General features: G+C 41.9%; 1 protein-coding gene across 1 annotated transcript; it reads right to left on the bottom strand.

The window, feature by feature from the left end:
* Positions 1–6739: 6739 nt before the first annotated feature.
* LOC308701059 (uncharacterized protein) lies at positions 6740–17742 on the bottom strand. Its single transcript, XM_081383086.1, has 3 exons — positions 17568–17742; positions 15985–16271; positions 6740–8730 (listed from the first exon to the last, which is right to left on the bottom strand). Exons 2-3 carry the CDS (start codon positions 16040–16042, stop codon positions 8378–8380), a joined length of 411 nt encoding a protein of 136 aa, XP_081239212.1. The 5' UTR covers positions 16043–16271; positions 17568–17742; the 3' UTR covers positions 6740–8377.
* Between the last annotated feature and the right edge of the window lie 5839 nt (positions 17743–23581).

Genomic DNA, 23581 nt, shown 5'->3' with positions numbered 1-23581 from the left:
ATCAGGAGGAAGAGCGCATTGTTTACACATTCATATGTGCATTAATTAGCTAATGATTGCTTTGAAGAAATTATCTATAAAGCATGCTTTTTTTTCTTCATTTGACAATTGAAAAGTCACACTTTAAATGCACTTTGCATGCTCATCATATGCGTTGAATGGGTGAACAAAACTGTATTAAACTGTCATTGTATTAAATGTAGACTATGAAGATGTTTTTAAGTTTACACAAACGTATTGTAATAAACTTTTTCCCAGACTGAGAAATCATGGCTTATGAAAAGTGCATTTAAAGTAAGACTTTTTAAATGTCACATGATTTCAGCTCAGTAATCCTCCTCAGTTTCGCGGAGAGTCGGAAACATACGTCGAAATCTTGCTTTGCCTACTTTTCACACCGATCGGCTGTCGCTCGGCGTTTTTCGCATGATATTTGCATAAATTTGCATAAAATCTGCCCACCCTTTTTGACGCTCTCGGCCGCTCTTAACCGTCCGCTGTCAATCCCACAATGCACTGCGCGAGCATGAAGCTCGACTTCTATAGGAATGAATTGAAAACACTCGCTCCGCTCTGTGCCAGTGGACTCGCACCGTTAGGGAAGAGAGACCGCTCATGGCAGGTTAGACGAGCTGTTTCTCTCCGTCCAGCTCCCGTGAGGCTTCCATTCCTCCCTGACCTCCGCGCTGAGCTCAAGAAGGCATGGAAGAACCCGTATTCAGATAGTAGGAAATTACAGTAACAGAGACTGTTTTGTCTTTACAGCAGCTCTAGAATAAAGTTATTGTCCAGCTAAAGTTAGTTTTTGATTAATTCACTTTGGTCCTGGTGGTTGTCGATGCTCACTCAAAAGGGCCAGAAGTCCACGTGACAGACTCCCACCATTCAAGTACTGAGAGACTTATTCAGTCGTTATGGCAAACCTGAAACTCCACCACACACAGACACAGCACAACAAGAGAAACTCCAGCTATGCTGTTTTTACGTCGCAGATTGCGAACACGCCTGGACTTACTGAAACCGAGTGTGGCTGATGCTGTTGATCAGGCACAAAAGGCCCAGTGTTCTCACCGGTCGGGTCACTCCAAACACAGAGAGTTTGATATTGTGCTGGTCCGGGATTATCGGCGCAGAAAGGAAAACTGGAAAACTGCTGCTCTTTCCTCTCAGACCGGACCAGTGTCCTATACTGTAGAGTAGGGGTGACCCCGAATAGTTGAAGATTCGATGCTTAAATCTTTAACAATGTCTGGGATAAGAAAATCTAAAGTGTGGATGTACACCATCAGAAAGGATATTCTCCAAGGCTGGATTTAGCATCAGGAAAACCATGATCGCACTTCTGCTGGCCAAAGTTAACATGTTTCACGCATAGACTGGGTTTCACGTTAGAATGTATTTTATCCGCGCGCACAATTTGAAAAGACTCCAACGGACACAGACAGAGTGAAAGACTGGATTTGTTCTCTCGATCAGGTAGAGTACAAGTGATTTCAAAACTTTTCAGCCGGTTCTAATTAGATTTTTGGATGCTGTGAACATTTTTAGCTAAAAAGACTGCCTCTCCAGTTTAGCATTTATTGTTGTTTCTGCAGTTAAAAAGACAAAATTGAAAATTCTGGCTACTATCGTTATTTTAATAATTTCTTTATTTTTATTTTATTTATTAATCTGTCAGGATTATCTAATCTAACTATATGTGGCTTGTGTTTTGAATATATGTTCCCCTGCACTTTAGGCATTTTGCACACATTTGCTCATCTTGTGACTTGATTCTGATTTATTTCGTTTTGTATTTTTATTTATTAGAAAGGTATATTCTGTTCTAATTTAATTGAGTAAATTGTTTATTTTTTCGGTGCATTGATGTTGTGCTGTACTTAGAGCCTGCTCGCACAGGTAATTTAGCCGATTTAATTTGATTTGCATGTGAAATATAAATCTTGTCTGCAGTGTGGCCTTTCTGGAGTTATTTATGTTATTTCTTAGTTTTATTGATCCAAAATGGTTTTATACATTTTCTTCTATATCTTTGTGTGATTTTCTGTACATCGCGGCTTTGAAATGTTAAAGAGACTCATCCTCCTTCTTACTCCAAACACGGCGAGTGGAGTTTAGACCAAAAAGCTCTATTTTTGTCTCATCAGACCACATGACCTTCTCCCATTCCTCCTCTGGATCATCCAGATGGTCATTTGCAAACTTCAGAAGGGCCTGGACATGCGCTGGCTTGAGCAGCGGGACCTTGCGTGCGCTGCAGGATTTTAATCCATGACGGCGTAGTGTGTTACTAATGGTTTTCTTTGAGACTGTGGTCCCAGCTCTCTTCAGGTCATTGACCAGGTCCTGCCGTGTAGTTCTGGGCTGATCCCTCACCTTCCTCATGATCATTGATGCCCCACGAGGTGAGATCTTGCATGGTGCCCCAGACTGAGGGAGATTGACCGTCATCTTGAACTTCTTCCATTTTCTAATAATTGCGCCAACAGTTGTTGCCTTCTCACCAATCTGCTTTTGTCCTGTAGCCCATCCCAGCCTTGTGCAGGTCTACAGTTTTATCCCTGATGTCCTTACACAGCTCTCTGGTCTTGGCCATTGTGGAGAGGTTGGAGTCTGTTTGATTGAGTGTGTGGACAGGTGTCTTTTACACAGGTAACGAGTTCAAACAGGTGCAGTTAATACAGGTAATGAGCGGAGAACAGGAGGGCTTCTTAAAGAAAAACTAACAGGTTTGTGAGAGCCGGAATTCTTACTGGTTGGTAAGTGATCAAATACTTATGTCATGCAATAAAATGCAAATTAATTATTTAAAAATAATACAATGTGATTATCTGGATTTTTGTTTAAGATTCCGTCTCTCGCAGTTGAAGTGTACCTATGATAAAAATTACAGACCTCTACATGCATTGAAAGTAGGAAAACCTGCAAAATCGGCAGTGTATCAAATACTTGTTCTCCCCACTGTATATACATACATAGACCTATATATGATCCGAAGTAGCCTAACTAGCTACTTGAGTAGTTTTTTTTTTTCATTGCATACTTTTTACTCTTACTCAAGTAACTATTAAGATTATTACTTTTACTTGAGTAAATATTTCTAAAAGTACTTGAACTTTTACATGAGTACAGTTTTCGGATACTCTACCCAGCTCTGCGCAGAGTGTGACGTCATATCACTAGGGCTGTCAACTTTAGTCGTTTAGTCGACTAATCGGTCAATGCCGTCTTGGTCGACTGACATTCTCATTGGTCGACCAGTTGCATTTTTTTTATTATTTTTTTACCAATAATTTGTTTTTTTCATTGATTTACTCCTTGATATTTATTTCTTTATACTCAGCTATATATTACTGTATTCTAAATATAATAAGCCTATGTTTTATCCCCAACTTTAAATGCTTTAATTTAGGCTATTTTGAGATATACGTGTCAGCTTGCTATGTCGAATGTCTAAAAGTTTATATATATTAATAAAAACAATAATAATAAAAAAGTTTATATATTTTATTGGTTATGTACTAGGTGCACCCCCAGGCCATGCCACAGGCATCAGGAAGCACCCAGACGCAACTGGAGTTTGTCCATCCTCTGTCAGCGAAGAGAAAAGAGGACATCACTAAGGGCATTGTGCATTACATCGCCCAAGATATGAGGCCAGTCAACACGGTGGAAGGAGAGGGCTTTAAGAACATGTTTAAAATCGTCGAGCCAAGATATACTGTGCCAGCAAGGGAGACTGTCATGCGTGCGCTACTTTCGCGGTTTGATGGCCTTAACGTAAATGTAAACCAGTTACTCCAATCCTCCGAGGCTGTAAGCCTCACAACTGATTTGTGGTCTTCGCTTAGAATGGAGGCATACATGACAGTTACGGCCCATTTTATCGATGCGGACTGGAAAATGAGTAGCGTTGTGTTAGAAACAAAGCAGATGGATGAAGCGCACACGGGAGAAAATGTCGCTGCGCGACTCACTCAAGTCGCGGACGCTTACCACATTCCACCAGAGAAGCGGGTGTCAGTGGTAATGGACAACGCTGCCAACATGGTCCTCTCAGTGGAATTACTGAAGGGATCCGGTCAGTGGCCAGACGTGGAGTTGGTTAGGTGTGCAGGACACACCCTGCAGCTGTGCGGAAATGCTGCCTTAAAAGAAGACCCGGTGTCGCGCACAGTGGCTGCGGCACGCCGTCTTGTTGGGCACTTCAAAAAGGGACACAAAGCAAAAACAGGTCTCAAAGAGAAACAGGTGCAGCAAAAAGCTCCTGAGCACGAACTCATCCAGGATGTGGCCACCCGGTGGAACTCCACCAGCTTTATGTTGGAGCGACTGTTGGAGCAGCGCTGGCCCATCACCGCTGTTTTATCGGACCCCAATTACACTAAGAGGAGTGACAGCAGCACTTTGGACATGACAACAGAGCAGTGGAATATGGCTGAAGACATCACAGACGTTCTTAAGCCCTTTATTACACTGACCGAGCTGTTGTCGGAGGAGACTAACACATCCCTGTCTGCGGCGTTCTCAATGCTTGAGAATCTAAAAAAATGTCATCTTGCCGTCGCAGATAACGATAGTCCAACAAAGAAGAAGATGAAACTTAAGCTTGTGCAGGAAATAGATAGTCGATGGAAACTCAAAGACCGAGTTGTGATGACAAGCAGCCTGTACATTTTACCTGCAGTACTGGACCCGCGCTTCAAACAGCTACCTTTTCTTAATGATGAGAAACGGGATGAGGCCTATTCTGAAGTCGTAAAACTTGCACAAAGGCTAAGCCTCTCAGGAGACCGCGCAGAGCAGACGGGGGATGATGAGGACCCGTTGGCGAAAAAACAGAAAACTGCAAAAGAGAAGGAGATTGCAATGCTTCTTTGTAGACATGGTGCAGAGGATGACCCTGATGAGCCAAGCACACAAAGATCCTCTTGCGACGAAATTAAGGATTATCTTCAGGACAGAAGTAAAGTGGACACTGCTGGGCCACTTGCGTGGTGGAAAAAAAATGAGGAGAGATATCCACGACGCTCGGGCAGCCAAACGACTGCTCTGCATCCCTGCAACCTCCACTCCTGCAGAGCGCATATTTTCCAAAGCAGGTTTTATTGTTAACAAGTCGAGGAGCTGTCTTTTACCCAAGAATGTGGACATGTTAGTGTTTTTGGCCCACAACATAAAAAGGGTGGACTAGGCCTGCATATCTGTAAGTAGCCTTAACGGCTTTATTATGCTGACTAAATACTATAGATTGTGTTTTCTTATGTTTTTGTTTTCAGTTTGAAAATAGTCTGAATAATGTACCAGCCTGTATAAAAGAGTTCAGCTTTTGTTAGGAATTTTTGTTTTAGCAATTATATTTTTTTAGCGTGTGATGTGGTCAGGTGCACGATTGGACAGAGCTCACTTTAAAAAAAAAAAATATAATAATAATAATATTCAAATAATTGTAATATTATTATTATTATAGTTTTATTTATTATTGATGTTTTTTCGTTGTTGTTTTATAAATGCTCTGACAATTGTTTAATAAATGTTCAATTTAAATGCAAAACATCGTGTCTTTTTTTTTTTTTTTTTTTTTTTTAGTCGACTAATCGTTGCGCAGGACTGGACTTTGTTCGACCAAGCATTTCTTTGGTTGACTACAGCCCTACATATCACGACCATTGCAGTGTCTGTAGAAATTTCACATGCTCAAAGTGTAGAGTGGCCATGGCTTTAACTAGTTTTAAATTAATATTAAAATGAGGTGCGATTTCGCATCATTTACGCGTCCAGTTCGCACGAAAGAGGCAAATTGAGCGTCTGTGAGAGTGATTTTATCTGGTGCTTCTTGTGCATTCACGCATCTGATGCCCGAGCTAAAAAATCAGAACTTCTGTTCAGGAGGCTTCTTGCTGCTGTCATTTGGTGAAGTGACCAGTGTCCTGGAGGGTGATCCTCACTCCGATGCAGGACAACAGGTCCTCAAACTGGGTGCGGGACAGGCGGAAGTACTGCTGAAAGCACACCGTCATCCAGGCGCAGCTCCTGAAGCAAGTGGTGAGACTCGCCAAATGCGGAACAATTAGTTCATGCGTTCATGGCCTCAAGGCTAGATTATTGTAATGCTCTACTGGGTGGTTGCCCTGCACGCATAATAAACAAACTACAGCTGGTCCAAAATGCAGCAGCTCAAGTTCTTACCAGAACCAGGAAGTATGACCATATTAGCCCGGTTCTGTCAACACTGCACTGGCTCCCTATTAAACATCACATCAATTATAAAATATTGCTGATTACTTACAAAGCACTAAATGGTTTAGCTCTGCAGTACTTGAGCAAGCTCTTAACGCATTATAGTCCTTCACGTCTATTGCAATCTCAAAATTCCGGCCAGTTGATAATACCTAGAATATCAAAATCGACTGCTGGCGGTAGATCCTTCTCCTATTTAGCACCAAAACTTTGGAACAGTCTTCATAACATTGTCCGGGAAGCAGACACACTCTGTCAGTTCAAAGCTAGACTAAAAACACATATCTTTGACCTAGCATTCACATAACACATTATAGACTTTTATAATTCAATGTTAGGCTGCATAGATTAGATCAGCCGGAACCGGGAACACTTCCCATAAATCCTGATGTACTCGTTACATCATGAGACTTTGGATAAAAAAGGAGAACTAAAACAAAAATCAATATCAGCGCGGTGTTTTCGAGATGCCGAAAGCTCCACATCCGAGACTTCGACCGCTTCTACATGTACTTTATTAAACAGGTGAGCACATTTACATAAAACGAATCAATGTTATATAGTTCAACAATGATAAAATGTTAGAATATGATCTGTATGTTATTCTAATGTTGATCTAGCTTACTGCTAGTCTCATACAGACAAACTAACACATAAATCAACACATTCAAATGCAGTTTAGTGTGATAGTGTAATGTTAGACCAAGTGAAACAGCGCTGCGTTACCTCACAAGTTTAATTCGCCTAATAAACTGACCTGTGAGTTGTAATTCTGCACTCGTGTAGTTCAGTAGAATGAAATGTCCATATTCCTTTTATATCCGCGGGACTCGCGTCGCGTGTGGAGTTGATAGCTGTCTCTTAGCAATCCCGAACTGCTTCATATCACAGTCATGATAAAAACATTGATGTTTTCAGTCATCCATAAACATTATTAGATCGGTCGGCTTGACGTTGACGACAAGATCCATAATTCTTAGCAAACGTTGCGTCATCAAACTACGCCTTTGTTATTGTAAGAGGTTAGCGACCTCCAGCGGCGAAAAAAATTACATACTGTACGTTTAAAAGATATCAATCAATCAATAAAGTGACAACAATCTCTCTGCTGTGGATCCTCTCATGTGATCTCAGATGTCCTGACTGACTGAATCTCTTGTCACAGTGTGAACACTTGTAAGGTTTTTCTCCAGTGTGTGTCTTTTCATGCGTTTTCAGATTTGCTGGCTGATTGAATCTCTTGTCACAGTGTGAACACTTGTAAGGTTTTTCTCCAGTGTGAATTCTCTGGTGCCGTTTTAAACAGTCCGCTGTAGTAAAAGTCTTCTCACACTCAAAGCACATGTACTCTCTCGCACCAGTGTGAATTTTCTCATGTGTATGTAAATATTGCAGCTGTGAAAAACTCTTTCCACACACAGAACATGAATGCGGCTTCTTGTTCGTATGAACTGTCAGGTGTATCTTCAGCTCTGATGCCCAGAGAAATGTTTTGCCGCATTGATCACATGAGAACGGCTTCTCTCCGGTGTGGATCATCATGTGTTTTTTAAGATAACTTTTGCATGAGAATCTCTTTTCACACTGATCACACATGAATGGCTTCTCTCCGGTGTGGATCATCATATGAACATCAAGTTTCTGTTTGATTGTGAAACTCTTCCCACATAGATCACACATGTGCGGCTTCTCTCCAGTGTGGATCCTCTCATGTGTTTTCAGAGATGAAGACTGACTGAATCTCTTGTCACAGTGTGAACACTTGTAAGGTTTCTCTCCAGTGTGGATCCTCTCATGTGTTTTCAGATGTGTTGATCGATTGAATCTCTTGTCACAGTGTGAACACTTGTAAGGTTTTTCTCCAGTGTGAATTCTCTGGTGCAGTTTTAAACGGTCCGCTGTAGTAAAAGTCTTCTCACACTCAAAGCACATGTACTCTCTTACACCAGTGTGAGTTTTCTCATGTTTATGTAAATTAGACAGCTGTGAAAAACTCTTTCCACACACAGGACATGAATGCGGCTTCTCCTTCGTATGAACTGTCAGGTGTTTCTTCAGGTGTGATGACTCAAGAAATGTTTTGCCGCATTGATCACATGAGAACGACTTCACTCCGGTGTGGATCCTCATGTGAACATTAAGGGTTGATGATTGACTGAATCTCTCCACACTGATCACATGTGAACGGCTTCTCTCCGGTGTGAACTCTTCTATGCGCATCAAGATAAGGTTTGTGTGTGAAACTCTTCCCACATTGATCACATGTGAACGGCTTCTCTCCAGTGTGAACTCTCATGTGAAGCTCAAGACCATCTTTGCGTGTGAGACTCTTCCCACACTGAGTGCAGGTGAAAGATTTCATGGCTCGTCTTTTCTTTAAAAAATTCTTTTTAGTCTTTGAGCGACTCAGAGGTTTTCCTCCAGGTTTGACATGATGTTCCTCCTTCACTTCACTCAGTTCTTCACTCTCCTCACTCTCTTCCATCCGGTCTGAAATCAAAGAGAAAATTATTAATTACATTTTTAGTACATCAAAATAATTCAAAGAGAGAAATATAAAGTGTAAAGACATGAAAGTGAGCCCTGATGTAATAGTAGAAAGTAGACAACTGCTATAAAATATTATGATAATTTGATGCCTTTTTATAAATAGATTATATGTCCTTGAAACTTTCCATGAATGAGGAAAATTTATCTTCCAATTATTATTTTAAAAACATTATAGGCACAAATCCCATGTTTCTTTAGAACTATTGAATATATTTGATCAATGACAATTATCTAACATGATATTAACATTAAAATATACAATACTGTCATATTTTGACACCAACTTTGAGATTGATATTTATTTGACTAAAACAAATTATTAATGGCCGGTCACATTAGACTAGCCGTGACTTGCTCTGATTTGTAAGTCCTAGTTGGAGTACTGGTGAGGCCGAAGCCATGAGACCCAGCATCTTCTGGAATCTCTTGAGGGGAACGCAGGCGCCCGCCCTGAAAGACGTTGCCAGGCACCGAATAGAAAGCGTGTGCGCTTCAGTGAGGCGCGCTCTCATGCGTACCGAGTCTATTTCTATACCCAGGAAGGAGATGTTCCGGCTGGGAGATAATTGTGCTTTTGGAGAAATTGATCCTGAGGCCCAGGCATTCTTAGTAGTTGAGGAGCCAGGCAGTTATTAATAGCTCCTCCGATTGGGCTATGATGAGCCAATCGTCGAGGTAGTTTAACACTCACACTCCCCACTGTCTCAAGGGGAAGAGCGCCGCGTCCATACACTTCGTGAAGGTACGGGGCGCTAGAGACAGGCCGAATGGTAGTACTGTGTAGTGATGAGCCTGCCCTTCGAATGCAAACCTCAGGAATGGTCTGTGATGGGGCGCTATCTGGATATGAAAATAGACGTCTTTCAGATCCACTGAGAAAAAACAATCTCCCGGGTGAATATGTGTGAGAATTTGTTTGGTTGTCAACTGTGTTGGTCCTCACGCTATCTTGTGTGGACAGAGGAGGGCCGGAAACGGACCCCGCCCAGTCGTCGCAGTCCGAAGCAGCGAGGGAAAGGCTTTCATCCTTTTCCTCTTCTTCCTCGTCCGAAGCCCCGAACGACACGAGGTCCGCCGCTCGCAGAGAGGGGCGCTGGATGGCCTGTGTAAACAGGACTGGCGAGGGAGACCGCTGGAGAGAGACCGAGGCACGTGGGGACTGGGTCAGCGTGATCTCGCTCATCTCAGCTCGCTCAGGCTCCCTTTGTGAACGGCGCTTGCGCGGCTCAAGCAAAGGGGCGTGGAGCGGGTCGTCATCGGTGAAGCAGGCGAGACGAGCCCGCAGAGTGGTAAGATCCGTCACGTCACATTCGTGAAGGTACGGGCCGCTAGAGACAGGCTGAATGGTAGTACTGTGTACTGATAGGCCTGCTCTTCGAATGCAAACCTCAGGAATGGTCTGTGATGGGGCGCTATATGGATGTGAAAATAGGCGTCTTTCAGATCTACTGAAAAAAAAAACAATCTCCCGGGCCAATATGCGGGAGAATTTGTATGGTTGTCAACATCCTGAACGGACGTGTCTTAAGCGCTTTGTTCAAGTGTCTGAGATCTAAAATGGGTCTGAGACCTCCATCCTTTTTGGGGACGAGAAAGTAGCGACTGTAAAAGCCTGACTCGCTCTGTGACATCGGAACTGTTTCGACAGCTCTCTTTTTCAACATTTTTGACACTTCGGTAAGGAGAACGTGGGCCACGCCCTCTTCGACCGCTGTCTCGACCTTGGCTCGAAAGCACGAGGTCTGCAAGCAAACTGGAGCGAGTAACCTCGTTTTATTAAGTTCAACACCAATTTCGATATTTCGGGGATAGCCTCCCAGGAAACTAGCCCCACAGGAACAGTTTTCACATGTAGCGGTGCGTTCATAGCAGTGGGCACACAGTCTACATTTATTACCTTCTTATCCCTGATAGGGGAAAAGATGACACCGTGTTGGAAGTGTTTATGTGTAGGGGCGCGCACATCATAATAGGCACCTGAACTACATTGGCAGCGTGAGCTGGCGGGGGGCTAGAGACTGTATGCACAGTGTTTATGTGTGGAGGTGAAGACATTGTGGTGGGCACACCTTCTACGTTTGTTAAATTCCCAGCCTGTGATGGCAAATTGGTTACTGTGGGGACAGTGCTTGTGTGTAGGCGTGCAAACTTTATAGCAGGCACATGACCTACATATGACACATGGAGAAAAGAGCTCTTTTCTTGCTTTGTGTCACCGTGAAAACGGCGTTTGTTTGCAAGCGAGCGTGCTTCACGGCAGACTCATTTGCTGCGGAGTTTACATTTCCAGCCGCCTGAACAGAGGGAACTGGGGAATGTGAAGGATTTGAGAGAGATCGGTCCGATCTCGGCGGGACTCGCACTCTCTCTTTTTCTCCTTGTGGCTAGGACAGCTTACAAGGCTCGGGGTTCAACGCAATCCTGGGAGGGGGACCCCGCCTCTCAGGGAACGGAGCGTGCCTAGCAGAGCGGGAGCGGACTTCATCCGCTGGGCGGGGGCTGAGTGACCGGCGGCGCTGACTTGGGCTGCTGTTGAGGAGGCTTCCTTCTAGTCTGGCGGCTCAAAGACGAACTGGAACATTTCGGAAGGAAGTGGCACATCTCCTATGATGCTTTCTGCGCCTCTGTGTAGCACTCGGAGAAGCTCTTAACGGCCGGGCCAAAGAGACCGGAAGGGGAGATGTAAAGTCCAGTAAAGCCGCCCTATCTGCCTCCATATCCGTCAAGTTCAACCACAGGTGCCGTTTGAGCCCCGTTAGGTTGGCCATGCTTTCAAAGACCTGTATAGCGCCACTGACCTGGCCCTACGGGCTACGAAGTCTACAGCTCAGGCCATCGGGAGGGCCTGGGCTGTAGACTTCGTAGCCCGCAGGGCCAGGTCAGTGGCGCTATACAGGTCTTTGAAAGCCTCTGATTCTTAGTCTTTCATCCCGAGGCGGTAGGTGGGCAAAGATGGGCGGATGGGTCACCTCATAGCCTTTATCTTTAGCGCCGTCAACGTTGGAGAGGACTGAAGAGAAAGACGGCTTGATGCGAGCCGACGCCTGCGGCGCCTTCCAAGACGGGGAAGAAGCAGGCGAGGCAAGCCCGAGGAGTGGTAAGATCCATCACGTCACATTCCGCCCTTAGCGAGTGCAGCTTCGCCGTGGTCGCGGCCCAGGCAGGCGCACACCGGCGAGTGGGCCTCTACACGAGGCACAGGTGGTGCGAGGCATTTGAAACAATGCCTCGGAAATAAACTCTTTTATAGTGTGAACGCAGCGGCGAACACACAGGATTTGCAATTAAAGGATATGGCGCGCCAGATGGCACTGCGAAACAGCGTGCTGAAGGTGGGGAATGAAGCCGTCATCCTCCCGCTGAAAGGCGTTTCAACGGCGGCTAGTGCTTCTATTCCGGAGGTCAGCGAAGTGGAGAAGTCGCTGAAGGAGTAAAAATCTAGAGCACCTAGATGAGGTACGGCAATATATAGCCTCTGACCACACCCATGCTGGCGGGCTCTGACACGCCAGGCATCCTGATTGGTTCTTGCATCAAAGCCGCCTTGTCATAGGTTTGTGCAGTTGCCGCAGCACAGCGAGCACAACTGAGCACGAGAGCGGTCATTGGCTGTGCTGCGGCAACTGCATAAACCTATGGCGAAGCGGTTTTGACGCGAGAACCAATCAGGACGCCTGGCGCCCTGGCGTGTCAGAGCCCGCCAGTATGGGCGTTTTAAAAAGTTTGCTTCAATATTCTCGAGAAGGAGGTTTTCCCATAGGGTAAGCTAGCCTTACGCAATACGAGAGACCTCTCGAAAGGGAATTATGAATTGTGACAGAAATAGTCAAAGACATGCATGTTTCATTGAGTTATGAGCTGAAACATAACATAAAAAAATTTACTTCACAGGTGCGCCTCTGGTATTTTTTTGTGTTAGAACGCCATGAGGAATATCTTTAGATCTGAGTGATGGATTATGCTGAGTTTGGGCTCTTTTTAATCGTGAGAGTCTGTTGAAAATAATGATGTGCATTTTTCTACGATCTGTTCATACTTCGTGAAGTTATACATGAAAACCAAACGTGAGTGCTTCATGAGTATATACTAGGATAGGAGCGTCCTGAGGTATTTTTGTGTTAGAACGCCATGAGGAAATATCTTTAGATCTGATTGATGTAATATATTGAGTTTGGGCTCTTTTTAATCGTGAGCTCCTGCAGTAAATAACGACATGCCATTTTTCATGATCGATGTATGTTTCATGAAGATACGAGTAAAAAGGCCAAGTCTAAGCTACCTTGCTTGGCTATGTGCGTTTGTGGATTTTTTATGTATTAGAACTCCATGAGGAATATCTTTAGTTCTGAGTGATGGATTATGTTGACTCATTGACTCATTTTAATTGTAAGCATCTGCTGTAAATAATGGTGTGTCATTTTCCACAATCGGAGCATGTTTCATGAAGTTACAAGCGGAAATGTGTGTAAAATTCAGCATCGATATATGGTTTACCCATGGGTCTCTTGAGGGGTCTTTAGGGCTGCAACAAACGATTATTTTGAAAATCACTAATCATCGATTATTTCGCCGACTAATCAGTAAGTTTGGAACGATTATTCAGCTTTTTCAATTAGATAAAACACTGAGTTATACATATTCTAACTATAATATAAAAAAAGAAAATAGGTTCAGCTTTTGAAATGGTTTTTAATAAACTTTGAGCCAACTAAACAGGTCATTCTCTTTAAGTTTTCAGACTTCTGTCCAACTCAAATCACACACACATGCTCTCTAAGCATAGTTTAAATATTCAATTCTCTTTCAATAGAAAACAATTAACAAAAATGAATCCACTGCATTACAGACAAACTTAATCTGCAAACAATTATTATAAGAATAGAATAAAATAAAAATGGACATGACAATTGAGCTGACAGAGACATTCTCATTCCCCTTTTAAGTTACAGTATGAAAAAGTAACTGACTAGGGGTGTCACGATTCTCCAAATCCTCGATTCGATTACATCTTCGATTCTAAAGTCACGGTTCGATTCGATTCTCGATTTAAAAAATAAATAAATTGAAAGCACAAGCTATGCCATTTTTAGACTTTTATGCAATATAATAATATCTGACCTTTGCTCGCAATGTACCACACACTACATTGTCAAATTTAAAACGTTTATTAACAACATAATGTAACAATAACTTATATCTTTAGTCAATTGGAAACTTAAACAATATAATCTATTACCTATTATAGTCCCGGGGCTCCCTGGACTCCTCAGAGCAGTCACAGGCGAATAGCACGGCGTTTTAAATTGGGTTCCCACAGCGTTTGCAACGCAGTACGAGAGAACGTTCTCATAAGGGAGCGTACTTGGTTACTTGCGTAACCTCGGTTCCCTTAGAGATAAGGGAACGAGTAGCCTACTGCGTTGCCTTGCCGTGCTATTCGCTCATATCAGGTGCTTCGCTTCAGTCGATTTAAACCTAAAGTCCTTTGGCGAGTTTTCTCTGAATGTATACACTTCAGCCGCGTCCAAATTGGCGCGCTCGAATTTGGCAGGGCGCCAAGCGCTCCGATTGGACCGCACGCCACTGCTAACTCGTCATAGGTTCGTGCAGTTGCCGCAGCACAGCCAGCTCGCTCAGACGAGCCTATGATGCTCTCGCTGTGCAGCTGCAATGCGTTTTAAAATAAAGGCTTCAATATTCTCGAGAAAAGGATTTTTTTCCATTACAGACAAGCCGAGCTGACGTGATATGGGGCGTGGCAGCATCGACGATTCCATTTTTTGATTCGATGATCGAGATTGAGCATTAATTTCGATCGATTTCGATTTAAAATCGAAATCGTGACACCCTTATAACTGACATGATATTCTTCATAACATCTCCTCTTGTAAGTCTTCATGAATATGGAACAAAATACAGGCAAGTGATAAGACTGTAATACCCAACGTTAATAGTGTTACAATAATAAAAACAGCCCTGACTCCTAAGCTCGATCAAGCATTATTCTATGCAAAAATAAATCATCACATTACTGTAATTATATTATTATTGTTAATATTTTTGCTATTATTAGTAGTATTGCATTCTCTAATAAAGAGATTTACTGCTAGTTTTTTAGCTCCAGCTGGAGAACTCTCACTGGATCGTCTTGTTTCATCTTTAAGTGCTTTAACATGTATGTTGTGCTCCCGTGAAAAGCAAGTTTCGCCTTGGATGTATTGCACATGACAGCATTCTTGGTTTGAAGTTTTGTGAAACTTTCACACACCTTGCGTCATAATTCACGCTGTGTTACTTAAAATAATACTGCACATTGTAATATCTGTACATTAAGTCTATTTATTATTAAATGTGACATTGCTTTTGATACAACAGTTCAATAAACAGTTCAGATTAAGTCACTTACATTTTAGAAACACAATATTGACTCTTTTTGTTCTGTTTCAGCCACGAAAATAGTTCCAAACAAAGATCACAGCAGAGCCGTATCGCATCTCACAGCAACACTTAACCGTGTTTCATTACTGAATAGTTCAGCGTTTTGAACGAATTGGCCGAGTCAAAGATTCAATGACCCATTCATAAACATCTGTCTCATTCTTGAAAGAATCAGTTGTTTGAACGAATCGAATGAATGAATGACTCAATGACTCACTCATTAAGACGGTCGCCTGACGCCTCCTACTGGCGGTTTACTTTCACGTTTAAAAGTAGCATTCTTTCCAACGTTTCTTATTTATATATTCAAAAATATTTAAATATATAGTATATTATTATAGTATCTTATTAGGCTATTCTAAAATAATCTATTGATCAAATTTTAAAATTTTAAACTAAAGATGAAGCATACATTTAATAACATTGGGGGGGGGGGGGTGCCCTTTAAAGGTGCAGATGAGACAATATGCTTATTAAAAAATATATCAGAGCTGATTGAACACAGATGAGGATATTTCTTCAGAATAAATTATATTTACAGCACACAGACACTAAAACAATTCCGGACAAGCAACTTTTTTACTCGGGCAAGTGAATGACAGATTTACTTGTACAAAGGACAAGCACATGAAAAGGCTTAATGTCGAGCTCTGCCATTTCATAGTTGAACTGTTAATCTAAATGTGGAGAAGTGGTTGAATGTTTCTAACATGAATGTTCTTCAGGATCATGAATGAATGAGGAATAAACACCAACCTCTTTGTTCTTCAGGATCTTCAGTGTGTTTCATTCTGCAGGGTTCTGGATCACTCATGTTCTCTCTGTCCTCTTTAATAAACTCAGTCTTTGCAGATTTCAGCTCTACCTGATGCTCTGATGCTCATCTTCACTTGCAGCTGATGGGAATTTACAGCATTTATTCCTGAATTACTGTGGGCGGAGCTTCACTGATGATGTGAATGTTGTGGGAGGAGCTTCAATGATGATGAATTGGAGTGGGAGGATCTTCTCTGATGATGTATTCCAGTGTGGGAGGAGCTAATCTGTCAAAATAAAAAATATCAATTATGTTTTTTCAAATTTTTTTTTTTTATATAATACATGACACTTCTAAGCATTTATGTCTGTCTATCTATTCATTAGACATCCATCTATTTGTATTGCCAATCCTAACATTATTCTGCTGCTTCATTAAAATACAGGTATCTAGAAATATAGAAAATAATATAAATAATTTAAATTCTTCCAAATATAAATACTGGTAAGAAAAACAGTTAAAAGCATAAACACAGAAATAAACGTATAGTAGCCAACAAATCCCCTCAGTCTGTTGACACCAATGAAATGAGCTTTAAGTGACAATTTACAGGAGATCTGAAGACATCAGCATAATAAATGAGGTGAAAACAGGAACTATTGTCATGAAATAAAGAGTGTTTTCAGCAGATCTGTTAATATTGATGAGCCTCAGACTATCAACACTCATTCAACAAGCCATTCAGGATCATCAGCAGATCATCTCACTTTATTCTGAGTGTTTGCAGTTAGAAACACATTATTTGAGTCAGGATACATGATAAAAGCCTGTAAAACTGCTCTACTGAAAGACAATACTGTTATTTCTCACAATATAACCACCAAAATAAGTGATAAATCACCAATAATAAAACAAAATAATTAAATAAATAACCTCTTCAGGCAAATAACTACAACACCATAATATGTGAATCTAAATATAGTTTGACTTTATAATAACTATTAATAGCAATAAAGTAATTCCATCATTAACATGTTACATATTTGTACAGAAACTGACAATGATCATAAAACTCTTAAAAATGAAGAAAATGTAATGTTTCCTGTGTCAAACTTCATATCTATATTCCCATGCATGTATCTTGAAATTTCCCACGTCCATTACTCATACAGGGGCAATATAAAGTGTCTACAACAATTTTAATAAGTAAATGTAATCTGCCAAAGATAAATGTCGACAAAGAAATAAAGGTAAACATGAAAACAGCAACACTTGAGATCGATTCCCCTCACAGATCTCAAACTTTAACTCGACATTCAGTAACAGTTCTCACTCCAAACATCGAGACAATCACACAAACGAACACAACATCGCTCAGGTCTGAATGAACTCAACATATTCTCCTCATGCTCGCTGCTGCTGCACTAAATGTTTATTTCAGAAGAAAGACGCCAGGAAAGACGCACAAGTGTCGCTGTGATCGATGAAAACAATACAGAAATGAGCCTGTCGCTTAATCAAACTGTATAAAGTGTGTGATGGTTGTGTAAATATGAGAAATACCGTGAACTGCTCTCCTCACCTCAGAAGACTCGACGGTGCGTCCCAAATCGCAAACTATCCGCCCTAAACAGTCTTTAAGAAAACAGAATTAGTACATCCCAGATCGTAGTATGCTGGTTTCAAAGATACGGCTAATATTGCCCACAACCCATCGTGCGTTGGCCGAGGATTCGGTTAGAACTACAAACACGAGTGAAAAAGTGCTAACAACTACAAACATGGAGGATGCGCGAGTCTGGCGATTAATTATCAGAATCAAACCTGACAAATGTATTTTATTTTGCAGCAGCATTGTGAAGTTTTGTAAAGATACATTTAGCCATTAACTTTTAAATGCAAATGTTCAACAATGGTAATAAACTCGAGATACATTTACCTCCCTCAGCACTGGGTATTGTTCAAATGCTAATTGCTAATTAGGCAGGAATGATGCACATGTAATCCTAATTCTAACATGGAGACAGTAAGTTTATTTTGTAGAAACTGTGTTGAATTGTTCTGACTTCATGAAGCCTCGTGGTGTAAATGAAACATCAAACTGACTAACCCATACAGAAATGTAATGTCAATATATGTAAATTACATATATAATGTAAGTGCCCATGTATGTCTGCTGCCTATATGAGAATATATGCAAATATATCATATATGTAAAACACATAGACATATGAAACATATATTTCAAAATATAGCAAAAATGCAGTAGCACCTCAATGCAGTACATGAGATCCGGGGGGCGGAGTTGGATCCAGATATAAGGGGTGGAGATGGGTAGGTTTAGGGGTGGGTTTAGGGATCAGGGGTTGGAGACGGGTAGGTTTAGGTATATGTGTCATAAAATTATATCGAGCATTCAGCTCAACTAACGCGATCGTTATAAAGGTGTTTAAACAACAATACACTTCCACTTGCATGTATTTGACAATCGGAATATCAGATATTTCATGCCATATAGCTAACACATTTGTGAATATTCTGAATAAACAAAGAAAAATTACATAAAACAGATCATCATCATTCATTCAGCGCTGTTGCTGCTGCTGCGGTGTGTCACGTGACAAGCAATGACGCGTCACCATGGAAACCATAAAATAACGGTCGCCTTGAAAAACTCATGCTGGTTGGTCAGCCAGATTATTTTAAATTTACGTGTGAAAGGGTTAGTTGTTGTATGCGCAGCCGCAGCGGAGACATATTTTAAGGGCGCGAGTCCCGCAAGAATATGACACAAAATGACACAAAAAAGGATTTCAAATTTCTTTTCAAAAGCTCCCACAGTAAAGCGAATAAGAGAAGGGGGGGCAACATCACTGGATTTGACATCCCATTCATCATTATGTGCAGCACCACCGGCAGAAAGCCGCCGGGATGAGCAGCGACAGCTGACCCAAGTGAGTGAACCCACCACCCTCACTATGAGCCACCCTCATCCCAGTCGTCGCCACACGCGGATCAAAAAGCAGATGCAGGTGCACAGTCCTTCAGGCCTCCGCCTGATTATAATTTTCCAGTCAAAAAAAAAAGTGGGGAGAGCTTCGCACGCAGCTGTAGGGCATCCTGGTTCCAAGAGTGGAAGTGGCTGGAATATATTTCGGACAGTGATGGCATCGTGTGTGGGGTATGTAGATCGGCTGTCAAAAGTAAACTGCTGTGCCCAACCACCGACAGTTTGTTTTTAAAAGATAAGGGATTTTCAAATTGGAAAAAAGCAACAGAGAAAATCAGAGACCATGAGAAATCTAAAACGCATTTAGATGCAACCCAAAGATTGGCAGCGTTGAAAAACACTCCAATAAATGCACTACTCTCTGACGCCAAGGCAAAGGAGCAGAGAACAGCGCGGAAAATCCTTGAACTTATTTTCAGCTGCGTAAGATTCTTGGGGCGCCAGGGGCTTCCACTGAGAGGGGATGCCAATCGGGATGGAGTCTTATGGCAGCTAATGCAGGAGCGAGTGTGCGATGATCCTGACCTTGATAAGTGGCTGAAAAGGAGAGACAACTGGATGTCAAACAACATCCAAAATGAGATTCTGGAACTATTTGCGCATGACATATTGAGAACAATTGGAGCAACAGCATCAAAAACTGACTTTTTTGGGTTAACTGCAGATGGGACAACAGATATCAGTGGCAAAGAACAATTTTCAATCAGTCTGCAGTTTAGCAATGACCACCTAGAAGTTCAAAATTTCTATCTTGGCTTTTACAACGCACCTGACACAACGGCTGAAATATTATTTCTGTGCATAAAGGATGTCCTGGTGCGCCTCCATTTGCCACTGGAGCGACTGAAGGGCTACTGCTTTGATGGAGCCAGTAACATGTCAGGGAGGTTCAATGGGGTGCAAGCTAAACTGAAGGAAGTATGTCCCGACTCTGTTTTTGTCCACTGCGCAAATCACTCACTGGATCTGGTGCTGCAAGAAGTGGCTCGTGAAGTGCGTCTTGTTGCTGACACGCTAAACTTTGTGCGTGAAGTCACTGTTATAATCAACGATTCAGCAAAGAGAAAAGCGTTGTATCAGTCCCTATTTGGAGCCGGAGACGTTGTGAACTTGCTTGGCCTCTGCCCAACTCGGTGGTGCGTCAGAGTTGTGTCACTGTCACGTTTGCTGGCCTGCTACGGAGAGATGATACAGACTTTCAGATCCTTGGAGAGTGACAAAGCTGTGAAAGGGGACACCCGTGCCAAAATTGCAGGATTGCTAACAAAGGCCACAAATATGTGCACAGTGTTTGGTTTGTTTGCTTGCTTAACCCTATTTACCCCCTGTGAAGCAGTGGCACGATCACTTCAAGGAACCAAAGTCACAGCTCTAGGATCCATGGAAGCTGGTAAACTCCTTTGCAAACAACTGGGCACACTGCGACAGGATGAAACCATCACTGACCTTGTGGCCAAGACCAAGCAATATGCAGAGCTTTACGGCCTGAAGCCGCCAAATCCAGTGCGCAGCAGCAAGACACCTGCACGCTTTCGCTATACACAAGAGGAGGAGGCCAATGACCAAGAGTGCAGCAAAGTTGAGGGTAAATGTTTGTAATAAAAATACACAATTGGTCTTTTCAGTTGTAGTAGGCTAAGTTTATTTATGTTATATTTCTGTATTCAGTGTATCCGAACATGTGGAAAAGGGAGATGTTTGAGGCGCTGGACCTGGTGCGCTCTGAGGTGGAGAGGCGTTTTGACCAGGTCGGAATCCAAGTTGCTGCAGGGCGAGAGCAGGCGATCATTGAGGCAGCTCAAGGAAAAAAAGTTGATGTGACTTCTCTGAAACTCACCGGTTTTACAAGAGAGCGACTAAGTCATGAGTTGGACATACTGCGGGATATCTGTACAGGGCGTGAAGTTAACACAATACGGGATGTTGTGTCCATTCTCCAAACCATGCAACCACAAACCCGTTCCATGCTGTCAGAAGTGGAAAAACTCATCAAACTATGCCTGCCCATATCTGTCGCTGCATCAGAGCGCTCCTTCTCGGCTTTGCGCAGGTTGAAAACCTGGCTGCGCAACACCATAGGTGCGTTCCATTCGACAGGGTCCCTACACAAGTGTTCACTGCTCCCCTACTCCCTGAGCACGGTATATCAGCTGAAGTGGACTTCACTGACAATAACCGCTCATTTGAAACGCCCTGCAAACGTCATCAAAGAAAGTCAACGACGGGGTCGCGCAGATTATGATATAACATAAATATATATAGGACTACATTCATATTTAAATTTTTATTATTATATTATATATTTACAGTTATATTGCACTATTTTACAACTACCTAAAATAAAATCACTTTACTTCACAAACTAGCTAAGCTGGCTGCATTCACTGAGGTAAATTATAATCATCAAAATGTAATATTCACAACAATAACCGTTAAAAATACTGTCATTTGTATAACAATGGCGAAATGTATGAATACTTACACACATACGTAAACTCCTCTATCGTTAGTTATGACCGTTCTGACTGGTGATGACGTGCGCGAAATGACAGTTGGGTGATCATCGCTCTCCATTTCCTGTGAAGTGATGTATCGATGTTCCCTTATTCCCTATGCCGTGCGCAGTGCCCTTCGAACTGAACATGTTCGCTCCCTTCGGATTGGAATCTCACTTAAGATGGCGGAATACCCTGTGAAGTCCACTTCGCAGTCCACTTACGGTCAAATGGAACGCACCTCATGTCACAGGAGAGACTAACGCACTTGGCCATTATGAATGCCCACAGTGATCTCCTGGATGAAATCGATGTCTCGACTCTGATAAAAAAATGTATAAGTCGAACAACTGAAAGAAGATGCACCTTTGGAAATGCATGAATTAATTGTTTTGGTTTAATGCACTTTTTGAGTAGCGTATGTGTCTACTAGCATGTTCATAGCTTTAAATGGTTTGACTGACAATGCTATTTCAGGGCTCTATATGTTCGTTCAGTAGCTTGATATTACCGGTATGAATTTTCATGTTCCAAACAATATGAAATGTTGTGAAAATAAAACAGCTCGCCCTCGTTCATTTTAGGGGTTCTATTTAATTACCATTTGTGCATTTCATTCATTGCGCCTTGACACCAGTTACTCCATGTAGGCCTATGATTCGCTCTTTTGTTGTTCTGTTTTCTTTCAGGATCAAAAATAAAAACAATGAAAGCGTTTATCTGTATTTCCAATTGATGAGAACTATGCATATGCACTCATAAATCAGTACATTTTGTATTTTGTTATGAGATATTTTATTATAATGTGATCAGTGACTCAAGCACTGATGGACCAAAGAGCGCGCATTTCGATATTTGCAGTAAAAACTTGAAATATAAATTCTCAGAAAATGCATTTAATACCAATATATTGAAACGTCTGTTTATATACTCCATTAATAAAGGAGTCCAGACATTGGAAAAATATCAGTCCACATGCGTTTTATATTTAATATGAGGGAAATAGACATGCATGCATGACACAAAAAATCTTTAACTTTTAGGTAGCAAAATATTTTTTAGTAATTCTGTCAATTACACTAAGGTTTTTACATTGTCTGCTATATATTTGCATCTTATTTATTAAATACGGCTAATTGATTGATAAAACATTTATCAAAATTAAGATACAATTTATACAAAACGAATATATTTTAAAAAAAAGTTTTCTATAAAATAAAACTTAATGAAGTCGTCAAAATCATGTTTTACCAAAAACAGCGCCGTTGCTAGGAGGCGCCAGCGCCTCTGCCTTTCAGTGCCTCGCGAGTGGATGATAGCCCTGAAGACGCCTAGCAATGATATACCTTTAGTGGTAGTATACCTTTAGTTAAGTTATACCCATGAGTCTTCATAGCGCGCTAACAGACAATTTTATCGGGAAACGCAGCCCAGGTATGATGCATATGATGCGTAATGGAGATTCCAAAGCGCTCTTCTTTGGTCAGAACCATGGAGAGCGATCGCGGATAGGTCCTACGCACCGAAACTTTTAACAATGCAACGAAATATTTAAAGAGCATCAAGCTATTAAAATATATATTATGTATATGCACAGATAATATAACAGTAGGCTATATGAGTCAATATTTTTTTATTAGGTTAAGCAATGATTGGTGAGTGATCGTGGGTCCGACCCCCAATTGGTTTGGCCCATCCAAAACTGGAATCCTGGGGCCGTGCCAGGGCCACACTGAGCAGTGCGTAACGCCAACAGACGTGAAGTGAACGAGACAGAGGCTTTCCTGTACTGTCTGAAATGGTTAACTCTGTGGCGATGCATGTGACAAAACAGATTTAACTAATCATAAAGTCAATCAGGATACATAACACAGACCTACTATAGGCGTACACTAACCCCCCCTCCCCCCGATAATCCCGCCCCCCCTCTCACAATATAGTTCCCACGTCCCTGCGATCCACACTTGAGGATTAACTTTGACCCTCGTTCACTAAACAGTCAGAAAATGAATCTCGTATTTAGTAAGTTTAAGTGGCGCCTTCAGTGGCTCTGATGTCAGTGAAGACTAGTATGTCCATTCTTACATCCCA

This window comes from Scardinius erythrophthalmus (genome assembly GCF_964197995.2).
Source record: "Scardinius erythrophthalmus genome assembly, chromosome: 1".
Classification (NCBI taxonomy): domain Eukaryota; kingdom Metazoa; phylum Chordata; class Actinopteri; order Cypriniformes; family Leuciscidae; genus Scardinius; species Scardinius erythrophthalmus.
Note: the sequence above shows the minus strand (reverse complement) of the source record. Positions and strands in the feature narration are given on the sequence as shown.